This window comes from Bidens hawaiensis, unplaced genomic scaffold (assembly GCF_021521415.1).
Source record: "Bidens hawaiensis isolate Kalapana, Puna unplaced genomic scaffold, B.hawaiensis_p1.1 tig00019787_1, whole genome shotgun sequence".
In the NCBI taxonomy this organism is placed as follows: Eukaryota; Viridiplantae; Streptophyta; class Magnoliopsida; order Asterales; family Asteraceae; genus Bidens; species Bidens hawaiensis.
Genome location: NW_027492999.1, coordinates 321891 through 342475, shown reverse-complemented (window position 1 = coordinate 342475; position 20585 = coordinate 321891). Strand labels below are relative to the sequence as shown.

Below are 20585 nucleotides of genomic sequence, written 5' to 3'. Positions count from 1 at the left end.
AGAATAGTTTGTATTGGTGAGGCTATGTGTTATGGTTGTTAAAGCAAGCGTTAGATAAGGCAAGGGTTAGAATAGCTAATTTATCTCATTCCCAAATTTGGTAGTTAATCTACCTGTAGTGACGTAATCGGTTGATCAATTTGTAGGTATCATTGTTTCATCATTAACACATGACACATACAATATGAACAATGAAACCAGAATAATAAAAGTTGGACAGCATATGTTTATAATAGAAATCAACTATACTTTTATACATGTATAAAATTGCTTACAAATTACAAAACATATAATAAACGATTTCCTAGCTAAACAAGTTTGGTGAAAACAATGCTGGTGATCTTAGCAAATTTCCTCTAAATTTCAAACAAACTGAATTTTATGGTAAACAGCTTGACGCAATAATTCTAGTGTCAAGTGTTGAAGGAATTCAGTGGAATCTCTTATATTTACATAGATGTTAAGATCGAGGAACACGACAATGACATCTAACGTTCTCTAGCATATTCCCTTTGACTAATGAGATGTTGGCACTCGATCAATAGGGTCGGAGACAGTTGGTTCTAGTGGCTTTGTTGCGTTGTGTTTTTGTTGGCGAGTCTTGGGTTTCATTTCCCGTTATATTGTTTATATATATTCTGTTGGCCGTTAAACATAAAAAAGAGAAATGAAAGATTGAGACACATACTTTATAAAAAATATATTTTTATAACAACAAAGTTTTTCACCTAAAATCCTTTGATTTTTCTTTGGAAGAACAAACACCAATAAATCATACCCAGTCGACGTTACCTTTAAATGTGTATTAATTAACTTACAGAAGTGACCCCACATAAGACGTCATAGTTTGCAATATATTTCACCAATTTTATGAGAAGTTAATGTCGCAATTATATAAAAATAAAACCGTGAACAAATCATACCAAAATCAACGTAGATAGGAAAAGCAAAAAGACAAAAAAAAAAATAAGAAACACGTCAACATGTGAAGAAGATCCTTTACTCAACGTCCACAAATTATTTGCCATGTGTCACCACCATCTACAACCATATTACACCCAAACAACAAAAGTGGATACAGCTATAGATGGTCCATTTGCTAAGGCCCACCCAAGCCTATCATCTAGAAAGAGCTCGACTCAAGTGATGGGCCAACAACGCCGGAGCACTCAGATGCGGCAGATGACCTTCAACGTTCATCATCTCCACCGTGCTCCGGCCACCCAGATGCTCCTTCAGGTACACCGCCACGGACGACGGCACGGACACGTCTTTGGCCGTCTGGATTATGCAGCACGGCACCTTGACCAGCCCTAACTTGGCTCTCAAGTCGCTGTTGAAAACAGTTCGAGAGACGAAGAGTGAGATGTCCGGGCGGACGTTGAACAAAGTCCTGCTGAATTCGCGTACTGCCGCGGGGACGTCCGCGCCCACGGCTAACGGAGCGTAGCCGTTCACCCAAGCCTCGTAGTTGGCTTCCATTGCCACAAAGACTTTCTCCACCTCGCCTTCTTCGAATCCGCCGTGGTAGTCTTTATCGTTTAGGAATCTGGATGGATGGATGGATAATTAGTTATTATAAACAAAATTCCGGTCAATTAACGCGATCTACTAATATATATTTATAAATAATTGAAAGTTGAAACACAAAGTGACCTTGGAGAAGCACCGATGAGGATGAGTTTGGCAAACAGCTCCGGCCTGCGAATCGCAGCAAGTATGCCGACCATCGAGGAGAGCGAGTGACCGACGTAGAAGCATCGATCCACTCGGAGCGAATCAAGGATTTGGAGAAGATCGTCAACGAAGCCGTCAAGCGTGTTGTACCGCCGGAAATCGAAGTAATCGGGGTTAACGCTGCCCGCGCACACCAGGTCGAACAGGATCACTTTGTAGTGCGTGCGGAAGTACGGCAGAATGCGACTCCAAACCGACTGATCGGTGCCTAAACCATGCGCCAGAACTAGAAACTTCTTGCCGGACCCGACGACTCGGACGTTGAGTGCCTCCAAAATACTTGGCCCCATAATAATAATAATATTATTATTGTTATCTAGTATCAAATGTTTTTGTTCGCATGGTGGTGGATGAAAACATTATCTAGGTTGTTATAATATATTATTATTATTATTATGATATGATTTATGAGAGAAGGAGTTATGTCGTTATGGAATATTTATAGCGACCAAAGTAAAAGCATTATCCATTTTAGTGGGACGCACCACGCATTCTTTTCCATCCTCCACACTCCACAAACAAAACAAACAAATCTTTATGTGATTCATATTGTAAAAGAGGTCGACTTTATTATAGAATAATTAGCTAGCTCAACATACTTAAAAATTTATATTTTATAGAATATTAACCTACTTTTTCCCGAGAAACGTTTTACGTATTTGTAAGAAATGTATAGGTTATGGGGTCATTGGTACCGTTATCAATCGGCTAGACAAAACATATCAATATGAACAACATAAATGATATAATGCGGTTAGACTAGAATCAACCGTCAGTTTAACCTTTGCATATGATTTATCAAATTGAATGATCTAGTAGTTTAGTCATAAAATCGAAAGTTTTTTGGTTACACTAGTTTGTTTGGTCTCGGAAAAATTGCGAGCATGCTCATGCGTAACATGTAGTATGAAACTTTGAATGTTTATTTATGAAAAAGCTCTTAAATTCTAAATATTGTAGTGATGGTCGTTAGAATATATGGTAATCCTACTATACTATTAAAACAATTGAGATTGGGTCCACATGGCACTACTTTATTGGTCTATTTCCTTTGTTTCCAAATATATCATATACTTCTTTATTTTTCTTAACAATTAAATAAATAAAAAAGAAATTCAATTACCAATAATTAATGTAATCATTTAAGTTTAAGAATAAGAATATAATTACAATTCCAATATTCCAATATTACAATACTAGGTTTCCTTATGAGTCGTCTAATATTGAATTCCTTTTAACCTAATCACCCATATCCCTCTTTCACTCCGTCATTATTTTACATCGATTCGATGATGATTTCATTAGATCCTGTAATTGTAATCAACCTTGGAGTTTGCCTAAATTAGTGTGATCGACGGTAAAGTAAGGCTCCATTATTTGAAGACAAGGATTGATTTGATTAGATCCGGCAATTGATTTCAGTAGATCCATAACGATGTACCTGCTCAGCATCCGGAAGTATACTGTTACTCATGTCTTCGCATCCATGGATGTTTTCCCCGTCAATCGACGTTTTTTCGGGTCACTAAACCATCAGGTTTGTATGATTAAACGATTTATTATTTTAGATTACTAATTTAGGTTAGTATGTTTAATGTTTAATTGTTAATTGATATGTTTCATATCGACTACTATGTTTAATTCCTATGTTTAATTGATTCCACATTTCAATTACAGTATATGTTAAATTTTTTTGATTTGTATTTTAGATTAGTAACTTACGTTAGTATGTTTAAATATATATTTAATGTTTTCGAGTAATGTTTTATACTATATGTTTAATTTAATGTTTAATGTATAATGTATGTTTAATCTTTAATTTAATGTATAATGTTTAATTGAAATTGCATCTATATGATTGAATATAAAATATCCTAAACACTTATTAGAATTTAAATTTTTAATTGATCATACTTTGGTTTATTTTTAGATGTATTGTGATTGATTTGTATTAATTCATATCATTATTACAACCTAACAACTTATTACGGATTTAAATTTAAATTCAAAGTCAACTTAATGTGTCTAATTTTATAAACATCAATTATAATTTAATTGATATGAGTTATTATTGTTCAGTTATAGAAAAATTCCTAATTACATTCTCTAAATTTACTATATTTATTACTACCAATATAAGTAAACTTCAATTATAATTTAATTGATACGAGTGATATGAGTTACGAGTTATGGTTTGGTTATTCAAAAATCCCTAATTGTATTCCCTAAATTTACTATATTTAGACATTTCCTTCTTATGGAACAATTCAAAATTTGAAACACAATCTATTTATCTATATATACTATAATCCGAATACACAAATTCTCACACTTCTCACTTCCTTACTCAAAATTCTTATTTGTGTCATTTTCAAGGTTTATAATTTTGTTCATACTTTCATATTTTTTTTAACTCTTGAAATGCACTTATGGATATAACTTCAGATATTGATTGATAGTTCCTTCTCTCTCATCAATTTATTATGATTCACTTCTTAGACAAACTCTTTATAGTGTGAGTTTGTTATTTTATTTAATAGGTATATTGAACTGTTGATTTCTCTATTTTGTGATTTTTTCTGACCAATGATTGTTGATGTTGTAGTTCTATGAAGATGCTTGATATACATTTGTGAAGAAGTCTAAAACTATTCTCCATTATATAAGAGGTAATAATTCTTACTTTATAGATATTAAAAACATGAAAAAATAAAATAAGCTGAATAAAGAAATTGTTGTGATAAAGAAAGAGAAATATATGTTAATATGACATTCACTTTTTTTTGTGAAGGTAATTTCAGTGATCAAATTAGGAATGGCAACGGGGCGGGTTTGGGGCGGGTTTTGCTTAACCCGAACCCGAACCCGAAACCAAAAACCATCCCCGTACCCGCCCCATTACCCGTCGGGTTTAATTCGGGGATTCCCCGTTTGGTTTTTTGTACCCCCCCGACCCGCCCCGTCCCCGAACCCGAAAACCCGAAAACCCGAAACCGATAAGAGAATTAGGGATCTTACATTACAGGTGGTAGCCTGGTAGAGTGGTAGGATGAGAACGAGGAGGAGGAGGGTGGTCCGGTGGTGCAGACGGGGCGATTGAGTGGATGGTGATGGTGGTGCAGACGGCGATTGAGTGAATCGGGGGCGGAATGGCGGTGGCGCACTGGTGCTGCAGATTGATGGTGCTGCGGACTGCCGATTGGTGGTGCACTGGTGCTGCAGATTGAGTGGTGCACTGGTGCTGCGGACTGCCGATTGGTGGTGCACTGGTGCTGCGGACTGCCGATTGGTGGTGCACTGGTGCACTGGTGGTGGATTGGCGGTGGATTGGTGGTGGATTGGTGGTGCACGGTGGATTGGTGGTTTAGGTACTGAGACAGTGGACGGCGATTCACGATTGTTAGGTTTAGATTTGAGATTGTTAGGTTTAGGTTTTTAATATATGTATATATATATTATTTTTATTTATATTTATATATATTATATCGGGGCGGGTCGGGGCGGGGGTACCCAAACCCGAACCCGAACCCGAACCCGAAACAATCCCCGAAACAATCTCCGAAACCCGACCCGAAACCGAAAAAACAAAACCCGACCCGACCCGAAATAAGCCGGTTTTCGGGTTTCCCCGTCGGATTCGGGGATTTTTGCCATCCCTAGATCAAATGCATAAGGTAGGTGTTTCGTTATCAAAGTCGTCATACGGTTTGGTCATTACTCTAAATGAACTAGAGGTGAACAAACATATCAACATTCATTTACTGATTATCATCAATATGGCATGTCATTACTTGATGTTATTTTTGGTCAACTGTTAGATCAAACTTGGAGAAATTCAATCCGAGCTTACGGATATGAATGCATACTCTGAAAAGTTAGAACTTGCTTATTATGAACTTTTAGAATATATGATCTTGGGTGTTTGTGCACATGTTGACCACAATCATGTAAGTTTTTACATCAAAACTATAATTTATTTCACGCAATGACATTTATTTTATTATGTTTTGTGTAAACATTTCACACTTACTACATATTAGTCAACTATGGGTAAGCAAGCTAAGGAGATTTATGTCACCAAGCTCCACAGGTATCTTAATTATTTTGATTTTTATATCCATTTTTATTTGATGTTATGTTTGGGGATTGAGGATTCTCATATCCTTTTAACTCTGCTAGGTTTTTATCCATCTTTTTAAGAAGCTTAATGTTGCACCTCGCAAATACAACGTCCAATTATGACTGAGCATGATGACAACGAGAAGTGTGAGAGTTAAGTGCACATTTATTTTTTTATATGAATTTGCAGTTTAGAAACTAATTTTGTACAAATCTTAATTTTATTATGACTTTTATGATTGTAGCATTTACACATACATCTAATTTTTTATTACTCATTATGTAAGTTTAGTTATGACATTGGTTTAATTTTAAGATTTATACATTTCGTGCAATTGGATGCTTATTGAAGTACTTGTTATGTATAATGGTCGGGCTGCTGGTTACACCTGGTAATCGACCGTTAAGGTGTACCGGCGTGGTATTGAGTGTTTCAGTTGGTTTGCTTGGGGTTGCTTGCCTGGTGCGGGTGCTCGGATAGTTGCATTAGCGAGAGTGGTCCCTGCACTGAAAGTTTTTCAGTAAACATATTCTGTATTAATTAATAACCTGATAATCTAATATAATAAAATCATATTCTTTAATTTGTTTAAATTACTTGCAAGGTTTATAGATGAACATACGCGACAGATGTACCTTCGAATCCACAATCTGCTTCATCGATCAATAGGCAAATTGTAGCTCTCCGTTTGAAACATGGATAGGTATAAATAACTACTAAATTGTATCTATGAGCATGTAGTATTGCTAAATGAAATGAATTTAGACCGATCCATGTAATTTGACCAATTCTAAATGGTGACAAACTAATATCTAATTTATGGATTCAAATATGGTGACAGTTATGTCCCTAGTTTTAAAGAAAACTTATGTTAGTTCAAGGAACTTTGGATTGTAGCTTATATCCAAAGCATATGGTGTTAGAGTTAGCTTCAAAGGTAACTAATTATATTTGTACGCATACTACATAAAGAATTTTTGAAAGAATTTATCTCCTAAAATTAGAAAACATAGGTACTTATGCTTTAAATTTTCTTTAGGAAACTACGAAATTAGTTTCTTGTAATCGGTTTATATAAGGAATTCAATAAATCTTATATTATAATGAAAGTTTCTTTGTATTTATTAAGAAAGGAGAAAAGTTTGTTACCATCAACCAAATTTTGTGCCTTAATTTTTGGTAGACATACTCAAGTAATTAACAAAACCACAATTTGCAGTTACAAATTATTTGAATATGAAGTTTATTTTTCCAAAAAAAACTAATTATTTGAATATTTAATTCATTAACAAAAATATATGAATTAAACAAACATAACTTAGTCAACAGTTTTTATAACATAACAAAAGATAAAAACGTATTTTCCAAAGAGAGACAACATTCAAACTACAAATTTAGTGCGGACAAGCATAACCATGAATAACTTCAGTCTGCAGCCTTTGAAATGACCAAAGTACGTAGAAAACAATCAATTTGCTTTCATGAATTTATCCCATTTTGCAAAATTAAACCTTATGCTATCTTTTGATCTTTCAGAATGTATCCTCGTCTTTTTGCTGACAATTGAGGACAAACCAAAGTGAAGCATGCCATCAAAAGGTTTAACCTTATCATATATACTTGGGAAAACGCTTCAATAACAACAAAAAGAAATTATATTATGTTAGAGCTACATGTTATAAAAGATTTGATATAAATAAAGAAGTATTTAGTTGGAATTACTCCAGATTTAAGGTTTAGGTACTTAGTAATAATGATTGAATGTTCATTAATTGGTTCATCGCCACTTGAATCATCAACCAAAATATGGGATTGTCAGTAATACCAGTCCCTGCACCGTCCATGAATAGAAACACATGATTAGGACTGGGAATTATAACTTCAAAACCTTCAAGCTTAAAGATATTAAACATCATTGTGTGATCGTTAAAACTCTCCACAACAACATAACAACCATCTGTTAAAGTCATCAGAGTATCAAAATCAAACCATCCATCGATTATAAAACAAACTTTTGAATTGAAATTATATTAAACTAGGGTATATACCCGCGTAACAGGCGGATGGAAAAACATGTCAACAAACATAATAAATTTAAATAAGAAATTCAAGCAACACAAAATTTCTTCAAACTTTCAGACCAAAACGTTAACCATTTACTTTGTCTAGATATTAAAAGTTAAAAGTTACAATAAGTTAATGTACACCAAACAAATAAAAAACATCAACAAAAGACGTAAACATGTTCTTTCATATTAAACCACCGTCAACTTCTTCAAACATTCTACCAAAAGAAACTCATTTTGCTTCACCACCTGAAAATTTAATAAAACAATACCATCCAAATTAAATATATTATAATAAATAATACTATTATTAGAATAAATTGTTAAACTTCTTCAAACATTCTACCAACATAAACTCATCTTGAACACTTATTTTTTATTTTTGACTAATCTTGCAACAAACTTTTAAATCATTAACATTAATATTTTGTTAAACTTGCAAAACTTAAAAACTTTTTACAATAAATGAATTTTCAAATAACTTTGGAAAGATTGTTTAATTTTATGTTGACTTTGGAAATATTAACTTTATCATAAAATCGATTGCTAAATAAGTGTGTGTGTGTATATACATATATATATATATATATGTGTGTGTGTGTGTGTGTGTGTGCGTGTTAAAAGGAAAATCAATCCCGAGCTGACCCATTAAAAAATATGTATTTAACTCTAAAATGTTTTAAAATATAATTTGTTATTATGGAAATGTCAAATCCGTTTTAAACTAATTTATTGACTGATTAACAAAAATGTTTGTAAAAACAATCAAAAATTTAATTTGTTCTTATATGAAATTCAAAATGTTGACAAAAAATTAAAACATAATAGGATTAGATAATATTAATTTTGTTAAACGTATTATGTATATAAACTTTCTAAACATAAGTTTGAATATAATAAACCGGTTTATTGTAAATAATTATCTCCAAAAATAACATATTGATTATAAAAATACTATTATTAGAATAATTATACATTGAATATTATAAATTAAAAAAATAAATTATATTCAATAATAATGTCCAAAAATAACCGATTGATTATAAAAAAAAAGTTTTATTAGAATGTATTATATTCTAATATTAATATTTCCATGTTTAAGGTTTTTTGAAAATCAGTTAATATTTAATAATAAGACATTGAATACTTTAAGAATCAAATAATAACAATAATAAAAACATAAATTATTTCCTTATTTATTGTTTTTATAGTCAAAGATTTAAATAGAATTTGAATTTCAAATTATAGTAAACATGTCAACTAATAATGGATTAAGTTAATGTACATTTATATTTTTAGAGAATTCTTGAATAATTATATTTGGAAGATCAATATTATTATACTTTAATATGTATTTTAAAGATCAATATTATAATATAGTAAATTTAGTAAATTTATAATTTAGTAAATATTAATAAAAAATTAGTAAATTTATAATTATTAGTTGAAAGAGGAATACACTTATGCATATATTGATAACATTTAATTAAATAAATACTTAACCATGAATAAATGATAGAATTAACAAATATAATTTTAGCCTTTTCTTTTTCTTTCAGAATTCGTAATTATGACGTCAATCAATTGGATTTTTGGAAACCGTAATTACAGGGCCAATTAATTGAATTTATACAAAAATAAATTTTTTCTTTAATACATCGGTTCTGATTAAAATATATTAAATGGACAAAACCAACAACTATATATGATTGATTATATAAAAATCAAATAAATTACATGAATTGTGAAAAATACATAAATACATGAATAATAACAAAAATAAACATCAATATTAAACAAAAAAATAAGATATCTTATCAACAAATCTTCAACTCATGAAATTAGCTATATCAACTTGGGAACATAACCTGAAATCAGAAAATTAAATATTAATATTCGTTTTACAAATAATAAATTTTAATCGTGGTAATGTTACATGTTATGAAAAATTTACCCAATAATTCATAAAATTCAACTTTAATTTAAATTTGGAAATTTATAAATTTTAAATTGCATCGTTTTAGAAATAATAAATTTTAGTGATGGTAATTTTAGAAATTATGAATGTTTGTTTAATCACCCATTTAAGTTCAACTTAAAGTTAAAATCAACTTTAATGTTTGACCAGACAATTTTAAAATGTTTGACCAACTTAAACGTTTGACCAACAATTAAATAAAAAAATCAACTTAAATTTAAACTTTTTTAATCAATTAGTTTTAAAAAATAATAAATTATAATGATGGTAAGTTTAGACATTATGGAATATTGACCAACCATTTACAAATTTCAACTTTAACTTAAATTTGGAATTTAAAATTTGAAATTGTAATCGTTTTATAAATAAAAAAAATGAAAGAAAAAAACAAATATAATTAATGCAATTATGGCGTCAATCAATTAATGTTCCTAATTAATAATAAACTCAATTAATGCAAAATCAATGGTTCTGTTTAATTAAATAAATTTTTAACCATAAATAAATGGTATAATTAACAAATAGAATTTTAGCTTTCCTTTTTCTTCCAGAATTCGTAATTATGGCGTAAATCAAATATATTTTTGGAAACCGTAATTACAGGGCCAATTAATTGAATTTATAGAAACTTCGTAACCTTCCAAATTCTTACTCCAAATTGGTGTTCACGGTTTCAACTTAATCAGATCGTGGTTCGAAACGTACCGGAAAAACGTAAAAACGTAGAAATATTAGCTTCATAGCCGTTTTTTATTTAGAACCTAAACTGATTTTAAAAAAATCAGTTAACAATGAAAACAAAGATAAAAAGGTTAGATCGACAATAACCGGAAGAAAATATGATATTGCTGGAAAAATATATAACCTTGCCGGAAAATCATATAACATTGTTGGCCATTAGAGTATAACATATAACTTTACCAGAAAACGATTAATCTCGATTTGCATTTCCGGAATATAGAAGATGGTGGATGGTGGAGTTAGTAAGCCGAGAGAGATAGGGAGAAAGAGATAGAGTTTAAATACAAACAAAAATTTTATCGGAAAACCGTAATAACTTCAAAATATCAATTCAATCTTGGATTTTGATATACATCCTAAAGAGATTATTACAAAATCATATAACAATTAAAATAAATATAAAACCATATCGGAAAACATTACCGAAAAAAGATATTACCTTGCCGGAAAATCAAATAACATTGTAGGCTAATAGAGTATAATATATAACCTTACCGGAAAATGATTAATCCCGATCTACATTACCGGAATATAGAAGATGGTACGTGGATGGTGGAGTTAGTAAGTCGAGAGAGAGAGAGAGAGGGAGAGAGAGATTAAAATGATTTTGGTGGAAAATATTAAGCTTTAAATAGGTTTTTTGGTGTTTGGTCAACGTGACACATGGCACAATATTTGAGCTTCTGAAAATGGTAATTTGATGACTGGATGTACATGTGGACAGCCTAGTTGAAGGACATGTGGAAGCATTGTGTTGATTTAATAGATTAGTAAGATGTAGAGAAAAGACACAATGTAGAGAAAAAAGACACAATGCTGAAAATGAACAAACAACACAATGATAAATAAAAAAAGACACAATTGGTCACAAAATTTAACACAATGGCGAACAAAATATAATACAATGTTGAGTAATATAACACGATATCAAGAGAAAAACGACACAATATCAAAGAAAAAATACACAATCAATGACAAAAATAAACACAAAAGACAATAATAAATAAAAAAACACAATGTTATGATGTTTTTTCTCAACATCGTGTTTTTTTTAGATCGAGGAAGTGGAAACTTTTTTTTCGTTTTTACATTATTAATTTTTTATTAAATTTTTAAGTTATAATTTATTTAATTAATTTTTCAATATTTGTTTTAATTAAGACTTTTTTTACTAAAAATCTTTTTCATTCTTCTCATTTCCATCCTTATTTATAAAATAACTTCGACACCGACTCAAGTGTGGGTTGAATTCCAATTTAAAAAGACAAAAGATAACATTTTGCAAGATAATTATATATAGGATTTAAAAAGGAGATTTTTCAACAAAGGGGTTGACTGTTTTATCACTTAAATTTTCGATATCAAAATTTTCTTTTTCGAAGATCTTGCATTTTATATTTTAAAAACTTATGTTCAGATATTTTTTCCAACACTTTTCATTGTTCATTTCAAAAAAACATAATTATTTACGACCTTTGAAACTCATCGTCATTCTTAAATGAGTTGTCACCAATATAAAAAGTAGAAGTCGAACTTACCTAAGTTGTTTCAAGATTCATGACCAATTGTTTTTTTCTTTTTTAGAATTTTTCATTTTCATGACCATTTGACTTATTATTTGTCGGATAATTCTGTACGTGGGACGGGATGATCAACTAAATGAGCCTGCGATCTGACATGGACCTTTAGTGACTTGGACTTGCAGGTAAACTCATCCTACATCTTTACAAGTATTGCAGCTCGTGCTTCCACATAGGGAATTTCGTCATTTTCAGTGCCAAGCTTAGCTGCTAGCCGGGATCTCCTGTAAAATATTCGTCTGTGATTGGTTGACATTAGTGATGAAAAAACAAGTCTTATTATAGTAAAATCCTCGTCAACTATGCCTAATTTGATAAATTTGTCAAAATATGATCGATATGAAAAAAAATTGACACTCGTAATGTGTAGATGTGTAGGTACAAAGCGTATGGGGTCAGAGCATGTACTTGATTATTTAATCATACATTTAATAATTTACATGTTTAAGCATAATGAATGTTAACTAAAGAAATATAGTTGCCAACATAAGAAAATTGTTTTTAATTTAATATTAACTATAACAAGTTAACAACGCACAAGTTTCTAATAAAACCTATGGGTATTTAACCACTAATAAAGAGATAAGCTGATTCAACATTTTATCGTATATGCTTAACAAATAAATATACCATCATAATAATTAAGTTAGAATGGATAAGTTTCTAGTCTTTAATAACTGATAAAATATTAGACTAGTGAGGATCAAGATTAAATTCCAAAATATGTACATTGGATATGTATGATGATTTTAAAATAAATGAGCGGCGGAATCAAAAGACTACAATATTTTCAAACATTTTGATTTCTCAACAAATGATCAAATACTCAAAGAACACAAAATATGTTTTTAAAGAATTTTTTTTCTTCTAAAAAACTTTCTTTGTGATCAAATTTCTATGAAGGATTCTCTGAAGGAGAATAAATATCGTAAGCCACTAAGCCATGAGAATTTTATGTGAAACACATGCATGACATCAATAATATAATCTTATATTATATTGAAGGTATAGAAAACGAAAGTCGCCTGCTTTATTAGAACGAAAAAACAAACAAATGGATAATTGTTAACGAACTGTGTTATACTGTTATTATAACATGATGATGCACAATATTAAAAGCATGGACCTAAGAATCTTCAACAATAGAATTTGAAATTAAAAATCAAAATGAACACACATATATAATATAAGAAAATATATAATCATCATCATACTCAGTAAATCCCACCAATAGCAAAGCTGTGGTAGGGTCTGAGGAGGATAAGATATAGACAACCTTACCTTTACCCCGTAGGAATAGAGAGGCTGCTTCCGGTGAGACCCCCGGCTCGATAGTAATTTTGCATCAAGCCTTGGACATAAGGCACATAACACTCAACCATTGGTACACCCACTGATTGGTGCATGTACGTTTGTCTTTCGGCCATCAACGCCACCACATGATGCCTGATTAACCTTCCGCCACTTTTGACGTTATTTTCACGAAATTAGTAAAATAACGTCAAAGTTAGTGCAATTTCACTTTTGCCCACCTGAGGGCCCACGCATATATACATTATATGCGCGCACCGCAACTAGGGCATTATGTACTTGAATTTGCAAAGGGGTTTGTTCCATACACCATATGGTGTTTCCAAGCACCCACCAAATACGACACGGATTGGGCGATCTGTCTTGGATTGCTGGGTTGTTTTGGAAAATGTGTTTTTTTTTGTCATTTTACTGTATTTTTTTTGTTATTTTATTGTGTTTTTGTCTTTTTTGTTGTATTTTCTTTTATTTCCTTTCTTTTGTTTGTCTTGTTTTTTTTGTTAGTCGGATGTAATCATTTTTTGATCGGTTTTTAAGGTGACAACGAAACAACAATTTTAAAATTGAAAACGAACAAAATAAAAAGAACGAGATTTATATAATAATAATGACTACATAACGAGTTCTGTTTGTTTTCTTTTTTTGTTAGTCGGGTGTAACCAATTTTTGATTGGTTTTAAAGTATCAACGAAACAACAATTTTAAAATTGAAAACGAACAAAATAAGCATAACGAGATTTATATAATAATAATAATAGTAATAATAATAATAATTAATACATTACGATTTCGAAAAAAACAAAACGAGTTCGGGAAAAAGAAACATCATACAAAAACAAATCTAAAATGCAGCACCACCCGTGTCGTCATCACTCCCCTCCTCGTCGAAACGTGGCGCTGATGTTGTGTACTGGGCTCCATGCTGTTGGGCAGCCATATACCCCACCATCCAGGTCATCTGACTACGGAGCTGTGACACGTCACGTTCTACTCTCCGTAGCCAGGAGTCAGTGGCCGCATTCAAACGCACGGCGCGATATGTACGCGGAACGTGCTACGGGTGCTGATGCGGTGGCTGTTATGAACACAATAAATTAACGTAAATAACACGAAGATACAAACAAAATATTAAACGATAAAATAGAACGTACTTGATCACCGTCCTCGCCCTCACCGTCCGCATTGTCAACCCCGACGTTCTGAATATGCACCTCCGGCTCCTCGATTGGCGGAGGCTCAGCAAGTGGGACCTTAACGTACGGGGGAGCATGTAGATCAATGACCATGTGATACCTGCCGTTAATCTTCCGGATTATGCGCATGCCCTGTACCCATGAACGGCCCAGCTCTCGCGGGAGAATCGGCGGCTGAATGAGTAGGCTATCCAGTCGGTCCTCGTATCCCAAAGCAATTGCAATCTGGGTAATGTACGTGCCACCGACCAACGACCCACGGCCCTGCCTGTGCCAGTAAATGGCGAAGTAGTCGACGAACGCGCGAGCTAGGTTGAAGTGTCTCCCCGTAAGCAGGTATCGCAAAAAAAAAAAAAAAACAGGTCACGGAGGTTGCAGTGATCTGCCCCCTGGTGACGACCTTGTATGGTCTGAGCGATAAGCCTGTATAGATACTTGTACAAAAATACAATATAATATTATTATATTATATTATAGTATATTATGTTATATTATTTTATATTATACATATACATATACATACCTGTGCAACGGGTCCCTGATGGATGAGATTCGGGAGTCTGGGCCATCGGTAGGCCAAGGATCATCGCTAATCTCCGTCCAAAACCGCATCAACAGGTCATCTGGTGTATCGTGTATGCTCTCCGTGTAAACAGGCTCGAGTTGTGACATTCTTCAATTTCGGGTCTGATTTGTATTCGTTTATCATGTAAACCGATCCGTTTTGTAAACCGAAACTTATGATATAATCAAAATGATGGATTTTATGTTACAATATTGTTTTACACTTGTTGGTCTCAAAAACATCCTTTTCGATCCTTAAAACGCTTTAAAAACACTTAAAATCAACTCCAGGGGACCATTTTTGACATTTCTGAAATTTTAAAATCATCATGCCGCCCACCTCATCGCTACGCGATGGGGGAGCCCCCTATCCGTCATGTATAGCGACCCCCTGCAGGTCTGCAAATTATGTTTTGTTGTTGGTGCTATTATCCAATCCGAATTTTACCCATTGGATCTCATGCTTAACCCTCCCAAATCCTTTCCTATATATACAAGACCCTCTCCTTCATTAATCCCTCCTCACACTTCATTTCCTCTCTCAAATTCAAGTTCTTTCAAGGTTGTTTTCATTGTTCTTTGAAGTTTGACTTCCAAAAGTCAAACTGATTAAAGTCTTTCATTTTAATTAACTTATATAGTCTTATTAATACTTGAAGATGATTATACCATACACACACACACACACACACACACACACACACATATATATAATACACACCTTGTTACCTTTGGTGGTCAGTTACCCGGTCTCGGTCGGTGGAGTGTCGGGCCTCGTAAGGCAATGCTTCATGGAGGACTTTCGTAGTACTTGACGTATATATGTATATATATACTAATATAGCTTGTTTATACATATTAATCATGCTTAACTTCTGCTCGTTTTATTTTGTGTATTATATTTATGAAGTTCCATGGTTATGGGTTTGAAGAGACTAGCCTTGGTTTAACCGTAAATAGTTCCACCGTAAACCGAACTTTGTTTACTAGTTTTGTTAAATAATTGTTTAAACATGCTTTATGGTAGATTTAAGTTTCTAAAATCATTTTTATAAGTTCTATGGTTATGGTTTTGTAGAATCTTACCTCGGTCTTAAACCGAAACAAGATCCGAACCGAAAACCGAACTTCCGTTTAAATACTTTATTGTTAACTTTTTGAATGTAAAACTTAATGTATCATCATTTATACTTAATTATACAAGTTCTTTGATATTTTGGCATGTGGCAACCATCCATGAATTTATTATGAGATGGAAACCGAACCAAACCAAACCGAACTAAACCGATTTTCTCTCGCTTAACTCATACAAGTGTGTTTCTAGCTATCAAGACTTGTTCTTTAAAAATAGTTTATAAACTGAATTTAATTATTTTCTTAAGGTACTTGGAATGTTGAATCCAATTTGATCTTATAACAAAGTTTGGACCGACAAAACCGAACACTCGCTTAACGGACGTTGTTAGCTATAAAACAATAGAACTACATACTTGGTTAAGTCTTATTAAATTCTATTGAGTTATCTCATAACATTCATTATTTTGGAAAGTTGACTTTGGGTTTGACCAATTATCAAGACCAGAACCAACAACCCGAACACTCGTTAAAACCCGTTTTAGTATCTGTATTATAAAGGGACTTACATTCTTGCATTTTTATCCACCTTATTACTTAACATAGGTTGAGTAAATATTAAGGCTAGATACTTTAACCCGGTTTCGAGCAAACTTATATTTTTAAAGAACTATTGTTATAATTTCTTAAATATTTACATTTTAAACCTTAAACTTTAATTGTTTACATTTCCCATCATTTTTTTTATTTAAAGACTTTCAAGACAACTTTTCTAATATAAGACTTCTTTTCTTTTAGGATTTGTTCGTTAAACTCGTCGTTCCGGTTAATCCCCAAATTACCAATCTTTCAAGTTTATTACTTGAATGTGAGTACTTTCATTCCCCATTTTCCATCTTTCGTTTTGAGGGTGATATTGCATACTTATTCAAACTAAATGTTTTATACTTGAGTCTTAAGCCACAAACTTTATTGTATACTTTACTTAAATAAATGATCGATTTGGTGTTCTATGCTTACATGCTTATATGATAATGTGTTTACCGCTTTTGTTTGGTTGATTCATAAATCTGAGTATATTTGGCATCCCCTTATAGAAAGGTGTTGTTAATGTAATCTTATTAACGATTTCATATAAATCCGAAGCTATTTGGCATTCTCTTATAGCCAGGTGTCGTTAATGTATTCTTATTAACGATTTTATTATCTAAATTGTTGCTATTATTTATTGTTTTGAATACAAGTTGTGGAATTTCCTATTATATACATATTGTTCCAAACTATGATATTGCTCACCAACCTTTGTGTTGATAAATTCTATTTTATGCAATGTTATAGGTTTGAATTTAGCTTGACTCGAGACTTGAAGAAAACGTTACCAAGACTTTTAGGATATTAGCAAAATGAACAATATATTATTTGCTATATTTGAATTTGGTGTTTTGTATGAACAAGTTATGTGACTCTTATGATTTTTTGGAATTAAATGAGTTGATTATATATTGTCGCTTTAATATCGTCTTGTGTTTTGGGCAATCCGTTGCAGCCCGACATGTTCCGCCGCCTTTGGTCGGGGTGTGACAAATTGGTATCAGAGCCACAAGACAATAAGATAGGTGGTTAGACGTAACGACCTAGTATAGTTTGTGCTCTAAGGTCTTTATACGTGTGCTTATACGTGTTTACTCGATTGTTCATTACAGTTATTTATTTATAAACTTATTTATTTCAACAAAATCATAAATTTACACATACACACACTTTCATAGTATACTCAAGGTATCCTTACCTTAAAATGCAAAAACATTGATTTTTATTGTGTTTTATGGATTACAAGCCTAACTTGGATCCGTTGTTTAAAATCCCTTAAATGTTGCATTTATATCGGATTTCTAGCCGTCATAGAGGGCAAAATACTATGAAACGACCATTTGACAAAAAGATTCCAAGAATCAAAGGCGATTTACTTCCTGGGATTGTTGAATAGCAGTGTTCGTTTTCTAGGCCAACGAACCGTGCTATACATGTTAATACTTTAAGTAGTCGAATGCGAGCATTCCGGTTGCCATCCTAATTTTCAATGTTGAAACAATAGAGCCACGGTGGTTCGTGGACTAGTGTTTCGACATGACGTTGTATTCAGATTTATTATTTTTGTTGCAATCGTTATTTGAGTCGAAAACATGAAAAAGACGCGGTGGTACGTGCACATGTTTAGACTCCAATATGGTGTTTTATAAATATTTTAGTGTCGGAATATCAAATCATGGTGGTTCATATACGATTTTCCCGACTCTACAAATCTCAAAATCTCAAAATTTTCAAGCTTCGACTTCTCAAAATCATTTACCTTTTGTTTACGAATTGTTATTTATATACAAAGTTTTATATTTTTTTTTAAACACTAACATTCCCTCCTCACTAACTCTAGGAATTCACAATCAAACTTAAACTCCTTTTTTATTTTTATACACCCTCATTTTCATTCTATTTACCTCAAACTTATTTCATTTCTTTATAATTTATAGAATGCCTACACTAAGACGCCAACCGCGCAAGAACTCCAACCGACGCATGGCTTCTTTCGTCGTCAAACAAATGGCCGCGGTGATTCTTGAACTTTTAAATCAAATACAAGCCACTCAACCTGTTGTCGCATCCGTTGAACCCAAACCCGCATCCTATTGCTATAAAAAATTTACAAGTGCTAATCCAACCGAGTTCTTTGGTACAAAATGTGTGACTACCTTGTTGCAATGGTTTGAAACAATGGAGAGTGTGTTTCGCCATAGCGAGTTCCCCGATGAAAAAAAGACAAATTTCTTTTCGAGCATGTTTAAGAAAATAGCTCTTACATGGTGGGGTAGTTTCATGCACCTCTAAGGGACGGATACGGCTATGGAGCTTCCATGGTCCGATCTTAAGGCACTCATGATGAAAAAGTTTTGTCCCAAACACGAGCTCCAAAAGCTGGAGGAGGAATTTTGGAACTTGAAACAAGAAAGTGGTGGTAATGCCGCCTACTCACTCCGTTTCCATGAGTTGAGCATCCTTGTCCCTCATTTGGTTACCCCGGATGAACGTGAACTTAACAAATACATTGGGGGTTTACCTATGCAAATTCGGGACTTAGTAATGAGTAGCAACCCGCGAACCTTGAGGACGCCATTACTCTAGCCAATGCGCTATCGGAGAACCATGTGAAAGCGGGTATCCTGACCCTTAAGAAGCCAAGTGAGAAAAGCAAAACCGAACCCGCACCTCAAGCCAAAGTTGACCCACCACCTCAAGCCATCAACTACTCAAACTCCTCCCGCCATAACAACAAAAAGAAACGAAAAACCAATCACCTAAAATTTGTCGTTACCCAACCACAACCTCAACAACAACCACAAGCTCCTCCACAAAATTAAAAACCCTATACCGGTACTTTCCCACTATGCAACAATTGCCAACTTCACCACCCGTCACACCTACCTTGTCGTCATTGCAACCTTTGTAACCGATTTGGTCACTTAAACCAGTGTTTTAAAAACCGGTTCAAACCGGCTGGTTGAACCGGTTAAACCGGATTTTGTACAGCAGGTCGGTTTTTTGAGTCCGGTATTTTTCACTGGTTTGCTTAAACATCTTACTGGCGTTTTTGTCTAAAATACCGGTTTTTACCGGTAAACCGATTTTAAGTCCGAGAAATTTTTTATTTTTGCGGCCCATATTTTTTCAAAACTACTTTTAACCCAAACTTAACATTCAAAGGTGTAAACTTTAGTACTATTTTTTTTTATAAATTGAGTGTTTTTGCATTATTATTTTTAATATAGATTAACTTTTGGATTATTTTTTGTTATGGAATTCATATAGTTTTGAGTTATTTTTGAATTGAAGTTACATTTATAGGAAATTATAAGGTAAAATATTCAGCCGGTTGAACCTCCTGGTATAGCACGGTTTAACCGGTTGTACCATTTTTTAGCCCAATCCGGTACAAGTAAAATACCGGTTTTTAAAACATTGACCTAAACACCACATGTCGATCCGCACAACGAACCCAACCCAATCAACCAAGAACCACTCCCCAAAATACCCAAAACCGTTTTGCATCATACCCACAAAACCCTCCTCAACAACCCTGAGCTTGCTTTAACTGTGGTGATCCTAACCATTTCCGCAACAATTACCCTCGCCTAGCCTATGCCAACCAAGCCCAAACCTTGACCGTAC

General features: G+C 32.9%; 1 protein-coding gene across 1 annotated transcript; it reads right to left on the bottom strand.

Annotated features, from left to right (window-relative positions):
- Nucleotides 1-836: 836 nt before the first annotated feature.
- Nucleotides 837-2130, bottom strand: LOC143559189 (putative strigolactone esterase DAD2). Its single transcript, XM_077047849.1, has 2 exons — nucleotides 1657-2130; nucleotides 837-1549 (listed from the first exon to the last, which is right to left on the bottom strand). Exons 1-2 carry the CDS (start codon nucleotides 2025-2027, stop codon nucleotides 1120-1122), a joined length of 801 nt encoding a protein of 266 aa, XP_076903964.1. The 5' UTR covers nucleotides 2028-2130; the 3' UTR covers nucleotides 837-1119.
- Between the last annotated feature and the right edge of the window lie 18455 nt (nucleotides 2131-20585).

What these genes read in the sequence shown, in the direction of transcription:
- LOC143559189 (XM_077047849.1), bottom strand. Translation starts at nt 2,027, where the DNA reads ATGGGGCCAAGTATTTTGGAGGCACTCAACGTCCGAGTCGTCGGGTCC. An exon ending in CTCATCGGTGCTTCTCCAAG is followed by an intron (nt 1,550 to 1,656) that starts GTCACTTTGTGT and finishes CCATCCATCCAG; the next exon opens with ATTCCTAAACGATAAAGACT.